The sequence below is a fragment of the Lissotriton helveticus genome, chromosome 4_1 (assembly GCF_964261635.1).
Source record: "Lissotriton helveticus chromosome 4_1, aLisHel1.1, whole genome shotgun sequence".
Taxonomy (NCBI): Eukaryota; Metazoa; Chordata; class Amphibia; order Caudata; family Salamandridae; genus Lissotriton; species Lissotriton helveticus.
Window position 1 is genome coordinate 1,170,992,009 of NC_136063.1, and position 17,975 is coordinate 1,171,009,983.

The 17,975-nt window shown below is 43.9% G+C and overlaps 1 protein-coding gene across 2 annotated transcripts in view; it reads left to right on the forward strand.

Moving 5' to 3' along the window:
* CDH20 (cadherin 20) overlaps window positions 1-17,975 on the forward strand; it is a 1,157,650-nt gene that overhangs the window by 1,020,062 nt on the left and 119,613 nt on the right. For both annotated transcript variants that reach the window (XM_078685760.1, XM_078685761.1), the window contains one exon: window positions 12,857-12,976. In XM_078685760.1, the coding sequence (XP_078541886.1) occupies window positions 12,857-12,976 (120 nt within the window). The remainder of the gene's footprint in view (window positions 1-12,856; window positions 12,977-17,975) is intronic.

A 17,975-nucleotide genomic window follows, 5' to 3' on the forward strand; every position in this document is an offset into this window, starting at 1 on the left:
ATACTTTTACACGTTAGGAAGGCCTGCCTGTCCAAGATTTATGTTTGGCAATCATGAATTTGGTTGAATTTTTAAAACAGTAAGAGAATTTAACTGCAATGTTTAAATATGTCTTGTGTTTAAATAAGTCGAGACATATTTAAACATTGGCCATTTAATGGAATAATTATGAAAAAGTCAGAGGGGAGCCCGATTAATTTTATGTTTTCACTGGGAGTGGTGCAGCATTAAAATGTTTGAAGACCTTTGCTCTAGATGATAGTACTGACCTCATCCAAATTGCTGTTTTCCTTATTATTGAAACCTGCTAGTCCCCATTAACAGGTACAGCCATGAAAAATGCCATGGTTTGGGAGTAAACCAGTGACAATGGAAAAGGAAAATGTGTAAAATAAGGATACCTATGCCTTCTACAACTGAGAAGGTACTGCAAGATGTACTGGCAAAGTCCTATGTTATGTTATGTAGATTCGTAGAGCACACCAGGGAGGTTATCCTGGTGCTGATCAGGTGTGAGTCTAGGCACACGTAGGGCTTAGCTGACCTACTCGAAAAGATAGGTGTTCAACTTCTTGCAAAATTTAAGGAGTAATAAGGAGGAGTAGCGTCAGGTCATTCCATGATTTAGCAGCAATGTAGGAGAAGGATCGACCGCCAGATATAGTGGTTTGTATGTGTGGGATTTGTGAAAGTAGGAGTCCAAATGAGCAGAGGTGTCTACAGGGTTTGTTAAAGCATATATTATTGTTGAGGTATGCTGGGACAGTGTTATGTAGTGCCTTCAAAGTGTGGATGAGGAGATTGAATTGTGCTAATTTGTGAATGGGGCGCCAGTGGAGTCCCTTCAGGTGTGGTGTGAGCTGAGTGCGGAATGTGAGGTTGAGAATGATTCTGGCCACCAAGTTTTAAATGCTCTGCCAGCCTTCTGCTGAGTTTTTTTAATGCTTCTAGCATAGACAGTGTTCCAGAGGTCCAGCTTGCTTGTGACCATGGTGTGCATCTTCAGGGTATGAATGCAAGAGTCATAACAGCATTGACTTGGGCATTGGCCCACCAGCCCTGCTGCGTATTGCTGCTCGAGGAGCAAGAAGCATTTCTTTCTCACAAGCCTCAATCGGGCAGAGCACGCCAGCCAGAGTGGTAAGAAATGTCGGTATTCAGCTTTAGGCAATTTGTCTTTATCCAGTGGGCAATTTAAGAAATGCAGGCATTAAACTTGATTCAGGTACTGGGCGTCTTGTCTCTGAGGACGAGAACGGGTTGCGTGTGATCAGCGTAGCAGAAGACATTGCTATCATGAGAGCAGATGATGCTGGGTATAGGGATCATATATTCAGTGAAGAGAGTCGACCTTAAGGAGGATCCTTGAGGAAATCGGCAGATGAGGTTGTGGGCATCCAAGGTGTATGGTGCCAGGCTGACTGGCTCGGTCCTTCCGGTCAGGATGGAGCAGATCCATTAGAGTGCATATCGTTGAACTCCAATGTCATGTAGGTGTTGGATTAGAGTGGAGTGGGAGGGTATGCCATATGCTGCTGAGAGTTTCAGGAGGATGAGGGCCGCTGTGTCTCCTCTACCCAGAGTCATGCCGATATCATCAGTGGTAGCAATGAGAACATTTTCCATGCTGTGGTTGTGTCTCAAATCAGACTGAGTGATGTCAAAGAGTCAGTGAGGTGTCTCTTGATCATTTACTCTAAAACTGTGGCTGGGAATGGTAGCAGGAAGATCAGTCTGTAGTTGACGAGAGTTGGAGTGTTCGCAGAGGGTTTCTTCAGCAATTGGAGGATAGATGCGGATTTCCAAGTTTATGGGAAAGTTGAAGAAGAGGTGGAGGTATTCAGAAGGGGTGTGAGCATGAAACTGATGGGTTGCAGTCCTCTTGAGTAGGCCTGGTGCGTGTAGGGGTCTGATGGGGCCCCTAAAGTAAATGAACATAATAGGGGCAGCTGTTTCTTCTGATGGGTTATGTGGTTATCATTAGTTCTTTGGATAAAATGGAGGCATGTGGCATAAATGTTGCTGTAAATGGCAGTGATTTTGTTGTTGAATAATTGTGTCAGATTGTTGCAGAGGTCCTGTGAAGGGGTCTTTGAACTGGTGATGGCCAAATAATGAGGTAAAATCTTTCACAATGATGAAGATTTCTTTGAGTCTATTGGTGCTGCTTTTGATGCGGTGCACCAGAGCAGCGCGTTTGGTGGTATGGATCATTTGGTGGTAGAACCTTAGGGTGATTAGAACGTGCTCCTGTGTACATTGTACTGACTCATTCACTATTTGTGCTCCAGTTCGTTGCAGCAAAGTTTAATCAGTCTGAGTTCCTCCATGTACCAACTGGGCTTAGGTCTGGATCCTGTTGTATTGCTGTGTTTGAGGGGAGCCAGGGAATCAGCCCACAAGATGATCCAATTTTTTAAAAATCTTGATGACTTTGAGGAGGCTGTTGTGCATACACACAGCACTTTTGAAAAAAACACTCAGTGCTGGGGCCCTACGACTGACAAGGCAGTAATGGAAGAAGGTCATGCTGGAGTTCCTAATCATCATGACACTATTTTTTCACCATCCAAGCTGCTGAGAAAGGCATAGAGCTATGTTACTTTAGCAGTGTGTTTCCTGTGTCTGTCACACACCTTCAGGTAATGGGTACTGCTGCTAGGTACTCTAATGAGATGGGACAGCCCTGCTCCATGGCCTGCCGGTTTTTCTGCACTTACTGGACTGCAGGCACCTCCATTGGCAAGGAGTGTCTGAAGTTTGCTAGGGTTGTTACCAAGATGAGTCTCACACTGTTTTTGCTTACCTGGACTGTTCCCATGAGGCACAGGGTCAGACTGATTTGCATATAGCCATTTCTGAACTGGGGTGGCTGAGTGAACTAAAGAATGGTGATGGATTAAACCCAGATCAGTTGACTGGGGGTGAGTGTTTGATTTGTTCAAGCGCTCCGTCCATCATCCCCTTTTGTATCTCTCTGCTACTGTGACCTACCCCGCTCTCATGACTGGAAATGGTTCAGCCATTTCCTACAGGTATGGTTCCTATGTGGAAAAAGTGGGCAATGTTGCTCTGATGAGTAACACTATCAAATAAATGAAATGACAGGTATGGATCTTATGTAGAAAAAGTGTGCAGGGTCGCTCTTATCAGTAGCACTAAACATTAATTAGAACCCTGCAAAAACTCCCAAAAAGGAGTAACACTATCTCCACTGAAAAAATCAGAAAAACAAATTACTGTATTAATAATATCTGCGGTGAAAAAATATCAGAAAAATTAAGGACTAACTACCCCAGTACCTTAATTGTTCTCTTGAAGTTTATTTACATAGGACCTCCTTGTGCTGTGGACAAATGATAATTTGCATGTGTGTTTGGTGAAACTACTGTTAGTTTGGTTGGTTTTCCTTTTACCACTGAAGGGTATCATGTATCTAGGGCATGTAGCCTGCTGGCCCATTGGGTCACTGGAGGCTAGATGTCCACTCCCCTAGTGGAGAACTACCCATAAACTCAGAAATCCAGGCTTGACGGGTGGGATCTCTAAAGCCATCAGAGAAAACATTGTGTGGCAATTGCTGTGAAATAAATGCCCTAACATGTAGGACGTTTTCTCCCTACAGTGACTGATTTCCCTGCATTGACACACCAGGCATCACATCCATCTCATGCCAGTCCTTGGGAGGGAAATTTAGTGATTGTCACCCTGATCCTGGGCCATATGTAGGTGGCCAAATACCGGTCGGTAAAACAGAAAACGGGTTGATTTTGGCGTTACCGACCGGTATTCAGCCATGTGAGATGTACGTAATACCGAATTGAATCGATAATAACGAATTGGTAAATAGTTACCGATTCCTTATTTACCGATCGGAGAATACCGAAACAATGAATACCAATTCGGAAATAACGAATCGGTAAAAACCCAAAAAATGCGATGTAGCAAACCTCTTTTTTACCGAATATGACCAAATTCGGTAATAACGAATCGGTATTTACCACTTTTCCTGAGCAGGTGGTAATCAGGTGCAGTGCATAAAAACAGGCCCAAAATGCATCTGTATGAACACAATGGCGGGCCTCTACCTCATAGCAAGGCGGCTACGCTTGAGAGCAGCAGGAGTGAGGATCTGGAGACGGGAAGAGCGGGTGTACAGACTACGCATCACATTGTTCCAATTGACTGAACCTGAAATCCATGAAAGGTACAGACTGCACCCACACACCATCCTTGACCTAATACGGGACCTAAAACCCTATCTGGAGCATCAGACACCAAGGGCGCACGCAATCCCCACCCATGTCCAGGTACTCAGTTGACTGCACCTCCTTGCATCAGGAAGTTTCCAGGGTGTGATAGCCGCAGTGGGTGGTGTGTCACAGAGCTGTCTATCCCGTTTCTTCAACACCTTCCTGGATGCTATGATGGACAGAATGGAACATTACATTTCCTTCCCCAGTACACAGGTGGAGCTGCAGAGGACCAAGCTGGAGTACTACCAACTTGCGCAGTTCCCACACGTAATTGGCTGCGTCGATGGGACCCATAAACCCATCTGCCCACCTGCAGCAAGTGAATACATCTACAAAAACCCCAAATCCACCCACTCCATCAATGTGCAGGGGATATGTAATGCCAAGTACATTATAACTGACATCGTGGCCAAATTCCCAGGGAGTAGCCACGACTCGTACATCTTCCGGAACTGTGGCATCGATACACGTCTGTTTGCTGGTGAATTTGGAGACGGATACCTACTAGGTAAGTCAATGTGACACACCCTGATGTACACCCTGGCTCAAGCTGTTGGTCACACAAATCAATTGCACTTTCTTCTGTACATAGGGGACAGCGCATATGCTCTCCGGCCTTATCTACTCACCCCATATCTCAACCCAACCACCCCAAGGGAGAGGAGATACAATGTGGCACATAGGGGCACACGCAACATGGTGGAACGCACATTTGGATTGCTTAAAAGCAGATTCCGTTGCCTCCACAAAACTAGAGGTGCACGTCTGTACAGCCCCATCAAATGTTGCAAGATAATTGCTACATGTGCAATGCTACACAATCTGGCCACAAAAAAAGGAACAGCAGTGGAAATAACTGACTCGGAAGATGAGGACGAGGACAACCCTCAGCCAGAGCCCTGCGCAGCTGGTGTTGCAAATGAACATGATGGGAGACAGAGACGGGCAGAGATTACGTCAAACTATTTCTGAGTGAGTAACAAGACAGAGCCAGTAACAGTTACATGTTAAGGTGTTTATTAAGCACACCTCCAGTATTGTGATCAGTGTCCAAGCGGACATGGGTTACATCACCCATCTTATGTATGGCTATAGGCATAGGTCTCTACTTCCTGCGTCCACGCGCTGCACGTGCACGTTCCCTAGTAACACTGTCTGTTGTGTCGGACTGTTCCTGTGCAGCCCCGTGGCGCTCACTGCGCCTCCTGCACTCGGTGGGTGGTGGCGTAATGCTACCACGGCTGGTAGCCTCCTCACTGTCCCCCCCTTCCATTGTGGCCACCTTTGCATTCTGCCGGAGCTCTAAAGCTGAGGTCATAGACACCATCCCCCTGGCCACATCCCTGCTGCAATGCGCCATCTCCTCCTGCATGGCGATGGACCTGCGACACATCAGTGATGTTGCAGTGGCCAGCCGGTTCACGGACTTTGTATAGGCCTGGAGCCTCTGCCTCTCCCTGCGCCTGCCAAGACGGTCCTGCTCCAGCTGGCTGCAGAGGTTGTCAACAGAGGTTGCTACTCTCTCCATTCCCGCACACAAGTTGTCTCCCATTGCACTGATGCCCTTTTCCATCCTGTGCATGTGCTTGTTGATGTGTGCCACCTCCCTGTGCATTGATTTCATCTCCCTCCATTGCAGGCGCTGGACTTTCAGCATGTTGCCTTAAAGTCCAGCAAACACACTTTCACCCTGCTCGGATGCTTCAGGACTGTCCGGCCTTGCCCTGCGGCGTCGGGATGAACTGTGGGCGCCCTCGGATGGAGTACCAGCCCTCTCCCTGTTGGCTCCCTCATGGATTGGACTTTGTTTGCCCACTGTGCCCTCCTCTGATGACTCCTCCATCTGCTGGAGGGTGGCCACGGCATGCCTCCTGCCTGACTGTGGTGGTGGGGGTGTTGGTGATCGTCGCAGTGGGGACTGGGTGAGAGGGGATGGCGGCCTTCACTGGCGCTGTGGTGATGGCTGTGGTGGAGGATTTGATGGCTGTGATGGCGCCGAGCTTGTGGTCCCTGCAGGCATGCTGTCATCCTCATGTTGCCTCCCCTCTGGCTGACTTTGCTCTGCTGCCCTCTGCAGCACTGCGGGATGACTCGCCTGTAATGACACAAATGTAGATATACTCACTGCTCTGTCTGCAATAGAATTACATTAAACATCATGCCTACAGAGCACAGTGATTGTCCTGACGTAGCCAATTACTTTACCATGCTATTGTGTTTGCTAGCCTGACTGTCCTATACATCAGTTCCCTCTGACTGCATCTCCCATAATGCATTGCAGGTAATCAGTAAGACATGGAGTGGAGTGGGAGCCCCTATGCCACTATGGGGATTGGGGTTGGGGAGATGGTAGCACAGCATGCTGGGCATGCTTCTTACCTTGTTTCTTTGCTGCTCTGGCGGAGCTGTCTGCGTCTCCCACGCCACTCACACTCTCCGGCTGGATAGTGGACTCCACCATCTGTTCCAGTGGTGTTGGTGCTGGGGCTCGGTTCTTTCCTCCACCTGTTTTGGCAGCCTGCCTCTGTCTCTCTGCCATCCTTACTTTTGATGTCTTCCTGAGGTCGTACCACCTCTTCCTGATGTTCTCTATGGTGCGCTGGGTCACACCTATGGCATTGATTTTGTCCCGAATGCCATTCCAGATTTGCCTCATCTGTGACTCTGGCACTTGGTGGGACTGCGCTCCAAAAAGCCTGTGATGGTCTTGGCTGACATCCTGGATCAGTACCTCCAGCTCCTTGTCACTGAACTTCAGTTTTCTTTTCCTATCACTTCCCTCCTTCTCCCTGTCCTGGCTTGCCATTTCAATGCTTGTTATCTTGTTTTTTTTCTTGTTTGTAGCTGTGAGGCTCTGTTGCTGGTGGCTCTTCAGCTCACCTGCCTGCCTGCCTGCCTCACAGTGAGCTCCAGGTCCTGTGCAGCTGCCTGGGTGTGGCAACTTCCTGTTTGGGAGGTAATTGGGTGACACAGGATTGGCTGATTCAACGAATTACGAATTTTTGAATTACCGATTCGGTATTTACCGAATCGGTAATGTATTCTGTAACACCGATTCGGTATTTGTATTTCGGTATTTTAATTTTTTACCGATTCGTTCACATTCGGTATTTATTACCGAATTTTAACGAATCGGTAATGTTTACCGATTTTTTATATACATCCGTTTACCAAATTCTTAATACCGATTCGGTAAAATTCGGTATTAAGGATTCGGTATTCTTGATTTACCTACATATGGCCCCTAATCTTTAAGCTGGAGAAGGCTTTCCATTCTATATGACCATGCTAACACATTTTTTGTGTTGGCAGGAATGACAGTCACTGGGTGGAATGTGAGATATATCCTTGCAACCATGGGACGTTGAAAATGTGTAATTCTCAATTTGTCCCATACTACATCTGAGTAGCTTATCCAGTCATGTTTTTCTAGACACTGCAAAATCTGTAGTATTGTATTTATAACTAAACAAAACTGCAACTATCAGAATAGAAAGAAAATAAAGACAGGTCTGGGTGAACTAACTATGCAAACCTGTATCAACTTGAGAAGTCTAGTGAAGCTTTGCAAATTGAAATGCTTCTAGCCATTATTAAGTAAGCTGGCCAGTAAGGGAACAGGCAGGCACAAAGTAATTTGCTCCAGATCACACAGTTCGATCAAATGCGGAGGTGGGATTCCAGCTTAGTTTCTGGGTTCCGAAGTTTGTTTCAGTGCAGCAATATGTTATGTGCTCTCACCAACCTTCCCAAATAATTTGCAATGGTAATTTACTACCTTCCTCCCTCCTTCCACAAATTCGTAACCTTTTGTAAATTAACAGAATGATGGCTTCAAGGGTGACTATTCTACTTTGCTTCCCATTGGATTTTCACTCTTGTAAAACAAATAGAAATTCCAAAATATTCTTTGTATTTGATTGAAGAAGAAGTGACCAACACAAAGACAAAAACAGTGGGGGAAAAAACCCATTCCCAAATATTCAACTTCTAAAAATTCCATCAAAGGTTGCATATTTCATTGGCAAATATACATTATATAATATAGTTTACTGGGCTCAATATCCAAAATAAATCTCTGATCTTGAACTACAGCATTGATCATTCCACTCTCTTGGTCCTCCAATGGACCTTGCTGTGTGCTGAGTGGGGTTGGACCTAAGGGTTCCAACAGTCATCCAATGAGGATCAGGAATTGGATAACTGGATTGCAAACTAGAAATTAAATTCATGGAAAATATCCTCAATAGTTTCTATAAAGATAGAGGATTAATACTGCAGGCCCAAATCCTGACAGAATGTAGGCAAGCCAAAATAATATACACTAATAGTTCAGAAAAAGCAATACAGAATAGTAACATTAATATTTGGTCTTCTGAAATCTCTTTAAACTGATCTTATTTAGTCATTAGTAAACTTTAAATTGAGAATGCTTATTTACTTTAGCAGAACAAATTATGATAACTGATGCAATTTAGTGAATCTATTTTAGTTGATCAAATCTTTAGAAGTTTTTAACCCATTCGCCGCGGAGCCAATTCCCCGCGGCGCGGGGGGCCGCACGCGGTGCCACGGTGCTCATGACGAGCTCGGCACAGCAGGGGAATTATCCCCGCGTGGGGGTTCCGTAATGGTCATGACGAGCTCAGCTCGTCATCAGCACAGCGCCACCGTGCTGCATGACGAGCTGAGCTCATCATGGGCCGCAAGAGGTTAAGTGCATGAATAGAAATATGACATTAATAAAGAACTATCAATACCCAAAGCTCACAAGTTCAAGACAGGATGCGAATTTGCCAGTTCGAGTAGTCCCTGAAGGAAGAGACAACTTGCCACACATGCACCAAGTTTGGAAAGGAAACCGATGAGTCCACATCTAAAGTTCCTGAAAAACTCTGGAATCAGTTTGTAATCAGCATGAATGCAGAACTGAAGCCGTTTGTCATCACCATCATCTGCACAAGAGAGTCTCTATTTATCAATGCTCAAAAGCCACGAAAATGAAAGTGCCAAAAGAGAGTGTGCAAAGAGAAGAGAGTGATCCCAATCCATCAAATCAAGCAATATTATATTCTTAGCATTTCCGGGTATGACATCTCCTGGTTTCCTATCATCCGATCCGACCACTCAGTTTATTGGTCAGTTCGCATTGGACTATGGATCAGACAACATAAAGAAGACACAAAATGCAGAGGAAATAGGTGGAGCTATTACGCAGCCTTAAGTTATCTTGCATATGAAACATTAAACAATGCCACTTTATCTACAGCGCATAGAAAAGTTTCAAAAATCAGGTTCCCAAGAAGATGTTCTTCACTGTTAACATTCTGTAGCAGAATTTTTATACAATACATGAGAACTCGGGAAAAGTAGAATTTGAATACATACAAATGGTGACAATGGTGAATCCTCTCACGTTCAGGGTGCTTAGCGAGGCAGAAAAATTCATGAATACAGTTTGGCCTGTGTTAGCTTAGGCTAATATGATGCAGAATATATAGGATTTATAACTATACATTTATGAAAACATGAAGAAGTTCAAATTCTAGTGTAACTTCTGATGCACTTGGGAATATTTATTATGGTAACAATTTATTCAAGTAGAAATAGGGTAATATTACATTTATAAGTACCAACTTGTAAAAACATTTGTGAATGTACTTGTAAAAACTTTAAAAAAAAAAAAAATTATTAGCACACGTATAAATATCTTAAAGTTTTGCAAATGCATCTTTTAGCAGAAAGGTGTAACAGCTATTTTTCTTTTTGTCATTTTGGGGCACATGTTATCACACATAAAAGTATTTTTTTATAAATATCAATATCAAAATCAAGATTAATCATACTATTTCATAAATGTCATTGTTATTCTTTTATGTAAATGAAATTTGAAACTGATTAGAGGTAAACGCAATAACCTGAGAATTCACCATGTGCACATTTTCTAACACAGGTTAAGAAAATAAAGTTATTTTTCTTTAATAAATCACAATCTATGTTACCCATAAATATTAATATTATCTAGATTACTCTTTTTCTGCATGCTTTTACGATGCAGTTAGAACATTCTTTGTTTTTGTCATCTTTTCCTAAATGTGGACAACAACGGTGTTATTTTGCACTAGCCACTTGGTGCACTTTATGCCCATCAAAGATGTACTTATGTGCACAAAACATTTTGTGATGTTACTCTGTAAAGTAGCACACATATGGTAAGATTTATTGAAATCTCATGCAACGCAGCGCAGCAAGCAAAATAGCTGTGCTGCGTTGCGCAAGAGAAAACAACAGAAGAGCGCCATATTCACAGAAATATGACACTCCTTCCCTCTCCATCGTGCTGGCCCTGAAATTAGTTGCAGTGCTTCATACACACACCTTTGCACCATAGTGCAAGGGTGTCTGCATGGTTTAGCACTTGTTTTTGTAGTGAAAGGATAGCCTTCCAGTACAAAATACTACACTCATACTATCTCATGCAACGCAGCGCAGCAGGCAAAATAGCTGTGCTGTGTTGCGCAAGAAGAAAACAGCAGAGGAGCGCCATATTCACAGAAATATGACACTCTCCTTCCCTCTCCATCGTGCTGGCCCTGAAATTAGTTGCAGTGCTTCATACACACACCTTTGCACCATAGTGCAAGGGTGTCTGCATGGTTTAGAGTAGGTTTTTGTAGTGGAAGGATAGCCTTCCAGTACAAAATACTACACTTATACTAACTTTAAACCGGTTCCCACTTTGTATGTGTGCTGTACAGTATAGCACACATAATAAGTTGAAAAAGGAAGAAAAGATTAAAGGATTTCTCCTTCAACGAACCCATTCGAAATGGGTGCTATTTTTTGCTGCTAAACCCTGTCTGTTATTTAAGTGAAGAGGGCTTAACATCAGATATCTTGGGTGGTTGCATGAGAACACCCATGCCCCACCCATGGTGCGCCCCTTTGGTGCTAAGTAATGCAAAGCAGCGTTACTTTCAAGTGATTTCCCAGTGCTAAACAAGTTTAGCAATGGAAAGTAAATAGATAAAAAAAAGGCTTTGCATCAATTTGCATCACTTTTGTGATGCAAACACAGGGTAAAGTCTTTGTAAATAGACCCCCCAGTGTGAACTACATTAGGTGAAAATATAGCAAGTTCCATTCTCAAACACAAACATGCATCAGAAAATGTAGATTCCATAGAAATATTGTAATATACTAAACTGTAAATTGCCTGTCTTGTATCTATCTATCTATCTATCTATCTATCTATCTATCTATCTATCTATCTATCTATCTGTCTATCTATCTATCTATCTATCTATCTATCTATCTTAGACAAATGAAGTGAAATTATTCAAAACCCCAAATTGGCATTTTTCTGCCATATTTTATTTCAAAATGACTTTTGATACCAATTTTGGACACAGGGATGCACTTTGCACTAAAAGAAGTGTAAAAAATATAAGTGCCACTTGCCCTCTAGAATTATCTGCAGGGGCAGAGGCGTACATAACATACATAACGTGGCCTCTCTTCCCTGTCTCAAATGTAAAAAGAAAAAATACCTGGTCTTCACTCCACCAGTCTCTGTGTCTTCCCTTCCCTCTCGACCCAAAGCTGTGGTCCCTGTTTTCCAGCACTGCTCTAATAGGCTCTCAGTAAGCCATGCCAGAGCATCCCGGAATTTGTTTATTATGGCAACAGTGGTTAAGAAGTTATGTTATCTATGATGTCACTCCGAACCCCAAGGTTAAAAACATGCTTGTTATTTCATATCCACCCAGCTATAATGTTGTGCTCTTTATGGCCCCTATAGTCATCAGACCCTGCTTTCAAATAATGTTCGCGGCAGAGGGGTAAAAGGAGAAATAAACACAACGCGACCCCTCCTTCCTGTGCCAAATGTAAAAGGTAACAAAAACATGGCCTTCTGCCATCCGCCCCATCACTCACTGCACCTTCTCCTCCAGAACCTGTGCTACCTGCTCTCCAGCGCTACTCTGAGAGGCCATCCGACAGCCCTGCCAGGGCAGTGTGGAATTCCTTTATGATATACAAAAGTGGGTAACAAGTTTTGCTACCCACGGTTGCTATATCATAGCAGTGAATTACTACGAGAGCAATACCTAACATAGAAATACAGTATTGGTACCTAACTAATGTCTTGCTTCTAATCGAATAGAGGAAGTGATAAACAGATTTTTTGTAAGTGATACCCATTGGATGGTAGGGATGGTTTCTAACAAAAAACATTTCTTACAAACAAGAAGTGCAAAAATATAACCCTAGATGTATCCCTTGTAGATTACAAGGTGTTGTGCAGCATGAGGGGAAACACACTGTACAATAAGGGCTGTCCATAGCAAAAGGTATGTCATCCTCGAACAAGTGGCATATTATGGTATGGTGTGGCAGATTATTGAAGCCGGAATGGACTCTTGCTTCATGCGTTGTTTCTTGGTGAGTAGGTTTTTAGCACAGGTGGAAGGAGGAGGGGTTTAAAGTATCGCATAATCAATATGTTTTGGAAGCAATTCCATGTGCTTTATCAGTTAAAACCCTTGACGTTTCGTTTTTAGATCCTAAAAGTTAAAATTGCGGATTTTGTTTTGCAGGCACCTCCATTATTCAGTTGACAGCAACGGACGCGGATGACCCTACCTATGGAAACAGCGCGCGAGTAGTGTACAGTATACTTCAGGGGCAGCCATATTTTTCAGTGGACACAAAAACAGGTACTTTGATCAAAGGGCCAATCTGAGCAGCAAGCTCTATGGTAATAGGAGGACACTCCTTGTCTTCTAAGGAAAATGACTTACAGTAAAACTCTAGCATAACAGTATGGCAGGGAGTTAATATGAAATGATAAAAAATGTACAACACCCCTTACTTTATAATGCAAGCATTCAGTTTCATTCCCTCACAGATTCGTACATTGCTTGTTAAAGATAGATGTAGCAGATGCAGGTCTAAATATTTCTCTTTTTTGTAGCTTTGTATATTACTCAGCGCTGTCTAAATATAATGATATGATGTGCTTAAAATATCTTGACGAGAGAGAACAGCATTGCTGCATTGCAGAACACTTCACTAACGCCCATTCTGCTTTGCAGCCTACCCAATATCTTCTTTTTAAAGTGTATTATTATTTGCATTTTTAGAAATAGGTGAATAATAATAATTTATATATATATATATATATATATATATATTTATATATATATATATATATATATATATATATATATATATATATATATATATATATATATATGATTATTATAATGATTTTATATATATATATGGCAGCGTGACCAAGGGCAAAACTTGCCTGAAGCGCGTAGCTGAGCTCTGTGAATAAACAATCTATGCTGATTCGTTTGTGGTCCGTCTCCCTTGTTTGCTGGTGTGCGAGGCTGTGGCTCGAGACGCCTAGAGAATCGAGGAGGAGCTACATTGATATATATCTATATATATCTATATCTATATATATATATATATATATATATATATATATATATATATATATATATATATATATATAGCTTCAGATTCCCCAGGGGGAGAAATAAAACGCACTCACCCGTCTTAATAGTTTTGACAGCGGTTTATTCAGCAACCAATACCCAACGCGTTTCGCTTTATTCCAAAAGCTTGTTCACGGGATGTCGAGCAGGTTTCTAAGTCCTCCTTATATACACAGCGTCATGTGATTTCCTGTTCTCGCTGTAAGTGCATTCTGGTTAATGTAGTGTCCACTATATTATCGTCACCAGTCCGCTCCTTTTGTTTTTTCATTTTGATAAACTAGGAAAGGGGAGGGAGGGTGGTGAGGGATAGTCTTTGTTTTGCAGATAATTTGACTCTTTGGTGAGTTTTTAGTGTTACTTTGCAAATATTTTCCTCCTGCTTAACACTTGCAATTTGATGGTGTTACCTCCTTGTTCAGCAAACAGGGTATGATTTCTCAGGTTGATTTCCTGATGATTGTAAAATGAATTGCCCTCTAAGGAGGACTTCGAAACCTGCTCGACATCCCGTGAACAAGCTTTTGGAAAAAAGCGAAACGCGTTGGGTATTGGTTGCTGAATAAACCGCTGTCAAAACTATTAAGACGGGTGAGTGCGTTTTATTTCTCCCCCTGGGGAATCTGAAGCTATATGTAACGACATGCCCAGTCGTAAAAACTGCACCACGCCTTGAAACACGAGCGCCGACACCAATTTGGGCAACAACTGCTTCATATATATATATATATATATATATATATATATATATATATATATATATATATATATATATATATATATATATATCAAAGCTCACGTGTAGAAACACACCTCACTCACGGGGATGCTGATCAGAAGCCTTTAATAACAAACAGCATGCTTCAAATAGCAGAGAAACCCAGGAAAAAAGTCCATGAATGTCTTGTATCGTCTTTATGCGTCCTGACGCGTTTCGAAGGCTCCCGCCTTCTTCTTCAGAGGACGACGAATATTAACAGGACAAAAGCAGGAACCACTTCTTAAATCAAATGACATGCCTCTGGATAGGCAGCGAGTGGATGACACGCCTCTGGATAGGCAGGATAGTCACCGCAATGCCTTATGGAGCTAGTAGTCCCGCATGGTTATATCGCGTATAGCGTCTTTATTACAAGGAGTCCTCCGCTGTAGTTTGAAAGGCAAAAGATTCCGATCCCCTCGCCAGCCAGGCAGCGTCACAGTGATAGAGCAGGGGGCAGATAAATAACCATACTCCCAACGAGCTGTATGCTTGCCATTTAGAGACACTTCCCAGGACGTCGCTTGGCGGTGCAAAGCGGATGCAGTTGCTGCTGCGCGGCTCACTTTCCAACAAGTCGCTCGCACTCTTCCTGGCGGGTTCGGTAATGAATGGTGTTGGACCATTCTAACATCAAAGCTCACGTGTAGAAACACACCTCACTCACGGGGATGCTGATCAGAAGCCTTTAATAACAAACAGCATGCTTCAAATAGCAGAGAAACCCAGGAAAAAAGTCCATGAATGTCTTGTATCGTCTTTATGCGTCCTGACGCGTTTCAAAGGCTCCCGCCTTCTTCTTCAGAGGACGACGAATATTAACAGGACAAAAGCAGGAACCACTTCTTAAATCAAATGACACGCCTCTGGATAGGCAGCGAGTGGATGACACGCCTCTGGATAGGCAGGATAGTCACCGCAATGCCTTATGGAGCTAGTAGTCCCGCATGGTTATATCGCGTATAGCGTCTTTATTACAAGGAGTCCTCCGCTGTAGTTTGAAAGGCAAAAGATTCCGATCCCCTCGCCAGCCAGGCAGCGTCACAGTGATAGAGCAGGGGGCAGATAAATAACCATACTCCCAACGAGCTGTATGCTTGCCATTTAGAGACACTTCCCAGGATGTCGCTTGGCGGTGCAAAGCGGATACAGTTGCTGCTGCGTGGCTCACTTTCCAACAAGTCGCTCGCACTCTTCCTGGCGGGTTCGGTAATGAATGGTGTTGGACCATTCTAACATCAAAGCTCACGTGTAGAAACACACCTCACTCACGGGGATGCTGATCAGAAGCCTTTAATAACAAACAGCATGCTTCAAATAGCAGAGAAACCCAGGAAAAAAGTCCATGAATGTCTTGTATCGTCTTTATGCGTCCTGACGTGTTTCGAAGGCTCCCGCCTTCTTCTTCAGAGGACGACGAATATTAACAGGACAAAAGCAGGAACCACTTCTTAAATCAAATGACACGCCTCTGGATAGGCAGCGAGTGGATGACACGCCTCTGGATAGGCAGGATAGTCACCGCAATGCCTTCTGGAGCTAGTAGTCCCGCATGGTTATATCGCGTATAGCGTCTTTATTACAAGGAGTCCTCCGCTGTAGTTTGAAAGGCAAAAGATTCCGATCCCCTCGCCAGCCAGGCAGCGTCACAGTGATAGAGCAGGGGGCAGATAAATAACCATACTCCCAACGAGCTGTATGCTTGCCATTTAGAGACACTTCCCAGGACGTCGCTTGGCGGTGCAAAGCGGATGCAGTTGCTGCTGCGCGGCTCACTTTCCAACAAGTCGCTCGCACTCTTCCTGGCGGGTTCGGTAATGAATGGTGTTGGACCATTCTAACATCAAAGCTCACGTGTAGAAACACACCTCACTCACGGGGATGCTGATCAGAAGCCTTTAATAACAAACAGCATGCTTCAAATAGCAGAGAAACCCAGGAAAAAAGTCCATGAATGTCTTGTATCGTCTTTATGCGTCCTGACGCGTTTCGAAGGCTCCCGCCTTCTTCTTCAGAGGACGACGAATATTAACAGGACAAAAGCAGGAACCACTTCTTAAATCAAATGACACGCCTCTGGATAGGCAGCGAGTGGATGACACGCCTCTGGATAGGCAGGATAGTCACCGCAATGCCTTATGGAGCTAGTAGTCCCGCATGGTTATATCGCGTATAGCGTCTTTATTACAAGGAGTCCTCCGCTGTAGTTTGAAAGGCAAAAGATTCCGATCCCCTCGCCAGCCAGGCAGCGTCACAGTGATAGAGCAGGGGGCAGATAAATAACCATACTCCCAACGAGCTGTATGCTTGCCATTTAGAGACACTTCCCAGGACGTCGCTTGGCGGTGCAAAGCGGATGCAGTTGCTGCTGCGCGGCTCACTTTCCAACAAGTCGCTCGCACTCTTCCTGGCGGGTTCGGTAATGAATGGTGTTGGACCATTCTAACATCAAAGCTCACGTGTAGAAACACACCTCACTCACGGGGATGCTGATCAGAAGCCTTTAATAACAAACAGCATGCTTCAAATAGCAGAGAAACCCAGGAAAAAAGTCCATGAATGTCTTGTATCGTCTTTATGCGTCCTGACGCGTTTCGAAGGCTCCCGCCTTCTTCTTCAGAGGACGACGAATATTAACAGGACAAAAGCAGGAACCACTTCTTAAATCAAATGACACGCCTCTGGATAGGCAGCGAGTGGATGACACGCCTCTGGATAGGCAGGATAGTCACCGCAATGCCTTATGGAGCTAGTAGTCCCGCATGGTTATATCGCGTATAGCGTCTTTATTACAAGGAGTCCTCCGCTGTAGTTTGAAAGGCAAAAGATTCCGATCCCCTCGCCAGCCAGGCAGCGTCACAGTGATAGAGCAGGGGGCAGATAAATAACCATACTCCCAACGACGAGCTGTATGCTTGCCATTTAGAGACACTTCCCAGGACGTCGCTTGGCGGTGCAAAGCGGATGCAGTTGCTGCTGCGCGGCTCACTTTCCAACAAGTCGCTCGCACTCTTCCTGGCGGGTTCGGTAATGAATGGTGTTGGACCATTCTAACATCAAAGCTCACGTGTAGAAACACACCTCACTCACGGGGATGCTGATCAGAAGCCTTTAATAACAAACAGCATGCTTCAAATAGCAGAGAAACCCAGGAAAAAAGTCCATGAATGTCTTGTATCGTCTTTATGCGTCCTGACGCGTTTCGAAGGCTCCCGCCTTCTTCTTCAGAGGACGACGAATATTAACAGGACAAAAGCAGGAACCACTTCTTAAATCAAATGACACGCCTCTGGATAGGCAGCGAGTGGATGACACGCCTCTGGATAGGCAGGATAGTCACCGCAATGCCTTATGGAGCTAGTAGTCCCGCATGGTTATATCGCGTATAGCGTCTTTATTACAAGGAGTCCTCCGCTGTAGTTTGAAAGGCAAAAGATTCCGATCCCC